This window comes from Bombina bombina, chromosome 2 (genome assembly GCF_027579735.1).
Source record: "Bombina bombina isolate aBomBom1 chromosome 2, aBomBom1.pri, whole genome shotgun sequence".
Classification (NCBI taxonomy): domain Eukaryota; kingdom Metazoa; phylum Chordata; class Amphibia; order Anura; family Bombinatoridae; genus Bombina; species Bombina bombina.
In genome coordinates, this window is record NC_069500.1 from 109,561,278 (window position 1) to 109,570,444 (window position 9,167).

At 37.3% G+C, this 9,167-nt stretch overlaps 1 protein-coding gene across 1 annotated transcript in view; it reads left to right on the forward strand.

Annotated features, from left to right (window-relative positions):
- The window catches only part of WDR70 (WD repeat domain 70), an 811,922-nt gene extending 810,957 nt beyond the window's left edge, over positions 1-965 (forward strand). The window contains 1 exon segment of the mRNA XM_053701217.1: positions 701-965. Within this exon segment, the coding sequence (XP_053557192.1) occupies positions 701-788 (88 nt within the window). The 3' untranslated portion in view covers positions 789-965.
- The last annotated feature ends 8,202 nt before the right edge of the window (positions 966-9,167 follow it).

The following is a 9,167-nucleotide window of genomic DNA, read 5'->3' on the forward strand; positions in this document are numbered from 1 at the left end:
GCGCTAAATGTAATGATTAAAGGGATATGAAACCCACATTTTTTCTTTCATGATTCAGATAGAACATGCTATTTCAAACAACACTCTAATTTTCTTCTATTATCAAATTTTCTTTGTTCTTTTGGTATCTTTTGTTGAAAATCAGGGATGTATGCTTAGGAGCTTGACCATTTCTGGAGCACTATATGGCAGCAGTTTTGCAAGAATGTTATCTATTTTCAAGAGCACTAGATGGCAGCACCATTTCCTGTTATGTAGTGCTCCAGATGCCTACCTAGGTATCTCTTCAACACAGAATATCATGGGAACACAGCTAATTTGATAATAGAAGTCAATTGGAAACTTTTTTTTTTTAATTGTATGCTCTGTTTGATTCAATATTTTTTTTGGATTTCATATCCTATTAATCAAAAATGCATCTAGTTTAGTGCCCATACCATAAAATGTAAGTGAACCCATCCCTGCTGTCTTACTGTAGTTTGATTCCAAACACTATTATCTTCTGCTAACGTTCATTGCTTGTCCAAGTGTCTCATTTTATTCCCATTATGCTTTAAGGTTGCCAGAGCTCATGTATTTCCTTTTATTGCTTTTTGATACTATTGAAAGAATGAAGCAATCTGTCCCTCACTTGTAAAGATATAAAAGCCATTAAGCCGTCAGCTCATCTCACTTTCCCAATCATTTCCATATGTTGCAGAACGCAGCCCAACGCCGTCTTTGCCGAGGTGGATTCCGATGAAGATGAGCCAGACAATGAGCCAGAATGGAAAAAGCGTAAGATTTGAAGACGGAAAGTTTGAAAGTTCATTACACGTGTTTTTTGTTTTGTTAACCCATTCTCTACCAGATGGTTTTGCAGAACATGTGAACAATGTATTCCTGGCACCTATAACCATGGTTTTTTTTAGACTTTTTTTTTATTCGTCGCCAAGTGAAGAAAATAAAGTACAAATTAACTAAAATTGTGTATCTATAATTTGTAGTATTTGCATTTAGAGAGTGGTCAATAGAGCAAGTATTTATTTTAACTATCCAAAGCAGTGACAATTAATGCCTGCTGTACATAGCTAACGGTAACGTGTAGCACTGAGAAAGCAATGGCTTCAAGAAAAACCAGAATGGATTAAAGATGGTAGCTGGAGGTTTTCTATACACTCTTTCTAGAACAATATGCAAAAGGAGGGCTGTGGAAATTGCTAGAGGCATTTGGTTTTGTTCTTAAAGGAACTTAAAGGGACATAAAACATTTTGAGTTATGTGCATATTATAAAAGGTTTAAATGAGGTGAAACAGTGTGTGGAAAAAAAGTGGAAAAAAAAAAAGATTATAAATATTTTAATAAAATTTCCAAAATTGCTTACACTTTAGTGTTGCCAAGTGTAACTTGCTCCACCTCCCTTATCAGTGTTTTACTCCAAACCATGAGGTGTCATGTAACAAAATGTGCACGTGAGGATAATTACTTATGCAAGTAAGGGGGGGTTTAGGAGGTACATCAGATGCTGGCAGCCTGCTTGTTTCCGTGGGGATAATGTCACATGCTTTGTGAAAGCTTCATCATTATACTGTGCACTGTTTTAGTCAGGTGCCATTTGACTCTGCCCCCTACCTTGCATGTGCCTGAGTGCATTCTGCCATAGCTATGGCCTGAATAGCACCTTCCATATATGGAAATGCTCAGGGGGGAGCTGGCTGCAAACAAAACTATGCCGGAATTAATGGGGATAATGAGGGTTAAAAAAAGAAACCGTTTTGCAGGTAAGCTTTGGCTGCATTATATATTTAGAAACTAATGTTAATTCATACTGTTTTATGTCCCTTAAAACATGTAAAAATAATAAAAAATGTTCTAATGTGTTAGGCCATTTTATTATTGCATTTCAACAAATGATATCTGGACAACAAAGTAAATTGTATAATAAAAGCTAATTAAAAAAAAAGTCTCTTAAAACGTCATGCTGTATCTGAATCATGAAATTTAATTTTTCATAGTTAATAATATGCTGCATATCACTTTGCTTTGCAAAGCGTGTTAAAAATAGTTTTAGATACTTTTCTTAACACTAGATCACTATATGCAGCACTGATCTCTGAGCTTACAAGGGGTGCTAATTGGTTAGTATACTTCATGCACAGTGTGTTCCTACCAGTGTGTTCCTGCCTTTGTAAACTTAAAGATACCTGCGCTTAAAGGGGTCGATTTATCAAGCTGCGGCGAACAGGGGCGCACATACGCACTCCTGTCTGCTGCAGCTTGCCTCTGGTGGGCTGAATTCCGCTGCCGAAATTCAGAATTGCACACAAGCACTATTTTGAGCTCGCGTGGAATACCGCACAGCTAATCACGCGTGGGCAGGAGCTGTCAATCTCCCCGGTTGGATGAGACCGGGAGATTGAAATTTGGTTGGGGAGGCAGCGGTCTGATGACTCCAAAGTATACTTTTAAAACGCGGTTAGCGCACATATTACAAGTGAAAGAAAAAGGGCAAGAGCAAAACCCTATGCACGCTAACTTCAGGATATCACAACCATGTTGATTTCTTCTCCCCATAGACTTCAATGGAGCACTAAATGACCAATTATTAGACTAACTGCACTAAACCGAAAGGTAGTTATGAATATTTTACATTCCATTGTTCTTCACATAGAGGAAAATTTTCATTTTATTTTAATATATATATATATATATATATATATATATATATATATATACACATATACATTATAGTCCTTTCCAGTCATATACCATGTCATATACCTTTAAACCTTATAAAACATTTTTATTTTTATTAAATATTTTATCAGAAAATCTATATATGAGTGTAATATATTTATGTTGTGCTTGGTGCATTTTTTTTTTTTTTTTTTTACTCATACACTTTACACTAGGCCTTCAGTCACGCTAACCCATTGAGCGCAAATTTTGTTTGCACTCGGGCTCACTTGTTTACGTTCAACTTGTAATATGCGTGTAAGTTTTTGCGTTGTGATATTGCTCATCACGATCTGTACTCATTTTAGTGCGCCACTTGTAATCTAGCCCAGAGTGTGTACACAGGTCTCCAATCTTGGCTTTGAAAGAAAGCTACAGCAATCTGTTTTAGTGCTTCTTAGTAGAAACTGCTGTTGTGTTGTTATACAAAAACATATCAGCATTAACATCCTTCTTACTTCTATTATTTTTTAATAGCCAAACTCCTCCCACAATTTGCCTTATTTAGATTAGTCAATCTGGGCTTTAGTCTGCAGACAACCAGGGTATCCCCTGTCATAAAGTTAGTATAAAGTGTTTTGCAGTTGTTGTCATTTAAAGCCAATTAGTGAGATATGTAGCATTGTTGGCCTTTTTAAAGCCAGCAGGGTGCTTTTATATGTTCTGAGCTATACAAATTGCTAAATTTTCAGAGGTAAATTAGATGAAAAGGGGACAAAACAAATAATGAACATATATTGCAACGTTTTTTTAATTAGAACTAGACTTTTTTTTAGTACAAATCTCAAGTTGTTTACTGTCCCTTTAAATACTGCTCTTTGAAATGCAGCTAAACTTGAATAGGGCCTTTTCTGCCCTTTTCACATAGGATAGATATGGTAATTCTAAAAACAGAGTCTTGAGCTTGTAGCAGCTCCTGATTTTTAATATGTGTAATCATTCAAAGCCTAATACACACAAACTTTACTTAGAAAATGTAAAATATTTTGACTCAATAGCAAACACATTTTATATTACACATCTGGAAAAAGTCACAATGTCTTTCACGCCAACACATTGGTTTTTCTCCAGGCAGAAGTTAGATAGTAACAGTACAGGTGATTTTTTATTTAATATATAGCTTAATCATTTAACGTTAAGAAATAGTAGCATATGCTGCCGGCAAGTTGAAGGCATGGCGCACATATATATAACAAACTTTATAAGGTACAGACTGTTTCATTATTATATATCATATGCCTTAGTAACGAGTGGAATGTCTTTTTACTTTTGTTGGATCAAAGGACTAAGAAACACTATAGAATGTTTTCTCCATCTGGTGTTTGCTCCTAAGATACTGTTTTTTCCTTCTTGATGCCGTACAATCAGGAACAATAGATATAGCAGGGGCGCCCATTGTTTAGTTACTAATAAACATTGGAATAGGCCTAGGGCACGTTACATTATACTTACACTCTAAAGGTGATGCCTCAAAACAAAGATTAGATTATAATTACTTAACAATTACAAATTAAATTATTATTGATATGTTTAATTAACCGTATATACTACTCAAATTTAAAATTGCTGGCACAAGTACAGATGCTTAAAGGGACATTATACACCAAAATTAATATAGGTGATTTAAATAAAGCATTATTTGTAGATGAAATTTGCAATTTACATGCATTACCTATTTTGCAGCTAACTCTCCTAAAAATGAGAAAAACCATGCAGGGTGTTTCACTGAATATGTATACCTACGTACTATACTCTAATCACTGAGCTATTGTTTTCCCCTCCATAACTATCTGCCTACAGCCAGGAATTCACTAACTGACTGTCTGACTCACTGAGAGTTATATGAGGTGATTGAAGCAACAGTAATGTGCCACTATCACCTTTCAAAAGGGAAAGAGAGATGAGATGATAAGGTCATATCTTGCCCTTGTGGTCAGTCATTTCTATCTATCCCATTGTACCAACATTTACCTGATGTTAAATATGGTGGAGTGACCAATCCTTTAGAAGAGCTGTGGCAAAGAATTCAAGGTCAATGTAGTCATTTAGAAAACTGGGTTTTCCTGTGTGTGTGTTAACATACAAGTTTTTGCTTTGTTAACATAATAAATTCAACATTTTCCAAGTTTAATAAAAAGTTAAACGTATAGTTAAACATATGCAATTTTGTTATGAAACATGTATGCAACTAAAAGGCAATCATCTGAATTTTAATTTATGGTTACAGTTATAATTATAAATTTACACAAAATAGCACATATGCCACAAATGTATATAATTGGTTAAGTGAAAAAAGATGCATTCAAACATGACAGTCAGTATCCATATTAAATTTATGAGCTGCCATGTTTTACCTTTGTATTTTACAGATATAGGGCTATATTACAAGTGTCACGCAAACAATTTTGCGAGGCTTTTCGCGATTGTTTGCACTCCATTTAAATCGTGCTGATATTACAAGTTGAGCAAAATCGCAATTGCGCCGATTTACACTAAAATCATTACAGCGATTCCAAAACTGTGGTTAACAGTTTTGCAAAAATAAAAGGTGTCACAAAACACACCAAAAATAATTTACAAAGTACACTTACACTCATAATAACACTCCCTAATAAAAAATATTTAAAAAAATATTGCAAACAAAAGTTATAAGCACTCAAAGTCCCTCCCATCTCACAATCCAGCAGATTGCGCCAAAAAATTTAGTCATGGCAACCCTATGGTAGCCTGGATACCAGAGTAAACAAACAAAAAAATTAAATTCAATAACTAAAGCACACTACAAGCAACACATATCCTAAAAACGTGACATCTATGTGACAAACGAAATAACACCAAAGTGGTGAAACCAGTGTATGATACATTCCCAACCGATATCAGTCCCTATGGTACAGTGTCAAAGTAGCATAGCTAAACCCATCTCATACTAGTACATATAAGTACATTGCACATCTTATTCCATAGTAATGTTTTATCCTTAGAGCGGGTTAAAGACCCCTAGCACTATTATTTGCAAGTCAATCCTGTAATACGTGGTAATTGGTAAATGTGCATCAATTCAAGCCAACTTAAATCATACCTAGATACATATGTTGCAGGATGTATAGGGTTAAATTGTGTCAAGCTGTGTAACGTGATGAGCACGGCATAAAAGTTGCGGCCGATAACCATCAGGATAAGAATTGTTGCAAACTAGTTTGTAGCCATATGTGTTAGTGCAGTAACTTACTATGTAAGTTCATATCGCTTCTGGCAGGAAAGCAGCGCAGTGTAGTGATCCTTTAGTTGAACAACACACTCCGTGGATTGCGCGCAATTACCGAACCAGCCAGACCGTTGCTCTGTTATTAGGAACGCATGGCTAATTTGCATAAATTCTGTGCGTGTGTGACGTACACCCATTGCTGGATTTGTGTTATAGGTATATAGCAGCGGAGATCACAGTATTGAAACCTTCTATGTTATGTAATGGGCAAAGATGAGAGTTAAAGAGTGAGGTTGCATATAGGGGGAGTCCCAGACAGGGCATGTGTGATTTAATCTATTGACATGTTCAAGACCACAAGGGTATAGGGAAATGGCAGTGAGATAATTCTATGACGCTAACAACTACAAATCAGATAACTGTCCCATTATGTTTATCTAGTATATACATACCCTTGATTAGTGGGATAGTGTGGGATAATAGGGAAACTTTGTAGAGTGTGTAATAAAACGCAAATCCACCCATGTTGCAGCGGTGAGAGAAATGATAGCCGACAACTCAGAACAATATCAGTACCTGCAGATATCCCATAGCCTACATTATGTGCAAATGTGCCAACGCTAAGAGTTGATCCCATATCACGGCCTACACTAGGATTCATGACTGTGTACAGTCCACAGTGTTTCTCTAGACAGACCATATTTCAAACGAATGTAAATAGGATTATAAATTACTGCATCAAATGATTATAATTATACTCCATGTGTCGCCCCACAGCCGGGGGTTCTGAGCCACAGACCTCATAACAAATCATTGGTCTGTCAAATAACAAGTGACAATCATGGTAGCGTATGCACGAGCAAGGTTCACAACATCTATAGAGGTAAATACAATAAATTGATCCCAATTGACCATGTGTCGCCCCAATGTTGGGGAATCTAAGCCACAGACCTTTTGTCCCGGTCGCCACCTCGCCTCAGGGGGGGGGGAACAAACCGCAAGTCCGTGACTTTATGCCTTGCCTCCAAAAAGTATCTTGCTACTGGTTGATCTGACACACCCTTGTCAAGTGCACTCCGTATCGTAGAACGGTGGTACGCCATCCGTAGGTGGGCATTGTCAATAGTTTTTCCCACATAGAACTGTCCACAACAACAGCTAAGTAGGTATATCACATGGACATCAATAGATTTCATAGAAATCTGAAATTTAAGGAACACTTTGGAGAGACTACAACTGAGATTGAGACCAAGAAATTTAAACCAAGAAGTAAATTCGAGCCAGTCAACAGTGGATCTAGTATCAAAACCTACACTAGACTGATTGTCAATAGTTTTTCCCACATAGAACTGTCCACAACGGCAGCTAAGTAGGTATATCACATGACTTGTGGTGCATGTGATAAAGAATTTGATGGTGTATTTCCTATTGGTATGTGGGTGATGGAAAATTTTGCATGGGATCATTCCATTACAAGTGGTGCAGCTTGTACATCTAAAGCAGCCAGTTTAGTCTTTAACCACGTTTGCTGGTAGCAATGTTGTGGGTCACTGAGCATCAAGCAGTCCCTTAGGTTTCTCCCACGCCTGTAGCCCATAATCGGTGGGTCCATCTTGTTAAATGGAAGGGTTTTATCAGATTCAAGGATCTCCCATCTCTCCCTGATGTTTTTGGCCAATTCATTCTTCCCAGTGTTATACGTGGTAGTGAAGATCATCCGCTTTCTCTTATCCTCTCTTGGCTTTGCCAACGTCTCATCAGTGTTTGATGTAATCTCCTCCATAACCTCTCTGATAAGGTTATTCCTATAGCCGCATTGAAGGAATTTATTGGCCATCATATCCAGTTGTTGTTCCCTATTGGTAGTCTCAGTGTTATTTCTCATGACTCTTATCATCTGCGATTTAATAATGGCCTTGCAGGTATGAGGTGGATGGTTGCTAGTAGCTTCAAGTAGTGAATTCCTGTCCGTTGGTTTAGAGTAGAGGGTGGTGTATAGTTTGCCTTCATTTTTGTAGATCCTCAGGTCCAGGAATTCAATCTGTTCGTGATCGTATTTTAATTCAAACTTTATCGGAGAGTCTTTATCGTTCAGTTGGGTCACCCATGCTGTCAGGGCATCTTCATGGCCTTGCCAAATGAAGAATACATCATCAATGTATCTTTTATAGCATATGATGTCTTAGTGATTGTATACATCCATTATCTCCTTTTCATACTGTTCCATAAATAAGTTAGCGTATGACGGGGCTACATTTGAGCCCATGGCTGTCCCCATTAGTTGTTGATAGAAGTTCCTTTCAAAACGAAAATAATTCAGTTTCAGGCATTTCTCTAGGAGGCTTAGCACAAATTTGATAGGTGGTCCAACATAGGGATAATAGTTGAGAGCTCTCTCTATTGCATCCATACCATCCATATGGGGAATCACAGTGTAGAGGCTTCTTACATCCATTGTCACTAATATGTCCTCTTCATTGATCCCCTCCAATGATTTCAGTAGTGTGATCAAGTCGCTGGAATCCCTGATGTAGGAATCCATGCCCTTCACCAGTGGTTGTAATATGGAGTCAATAAATTGGGCTAATGGTTGCAGCAGGGAGCCTCTTGCCGATACTTTCGGTCTGCCAGGTGGATTTTGTTGGTTTTTGTGTATTTTAGGGAGTGTGTAGAGGATATGGTGGACTAGGTATGTTGTAATAAGAAAGTGAAATACATCCTCATCAATCTGGTTATTATTAACTGCCTCTTGTAGTATATCATCAATTTCTTTCTTAAAGTATTTAGTTGGATCCCATGTGAGTTTTTTGTAGGTTGTGTCATCACTCAGCTGTCTCAGGATCTCATTTCTGTATTGATTGTACTCCATTATTACTATGGCTCCGCCCTTGTCCGCGGGCCTTATCACGATATTAGAGTCTGTGGCTAAGGATTTCAATGCTTGTCTTTCGCCTTTGGTTAGATTGGGTCTATGTCCATCACTCAGAATTCTTTCAGAGTCATTTGAGATCAGTCTAGTGTAGGTTTTGATACTAGATCCACTGTTGACTGGCTCGAATTTACTTCTTGGTTTAAATTTCTTGGTCTCAATCTCAGTTGTAGTCTCTCCAAAGTGTTCCTTAAGTTTCAGATTTCTATGAAATATATTGATGTCCATGTGATATACCTACTTAGCTGTTGTTGTGGACAGTTCTATGTGGGAAAAACTATTGACAATGCCCGCCTACGGATGGCGTACCACCGTTC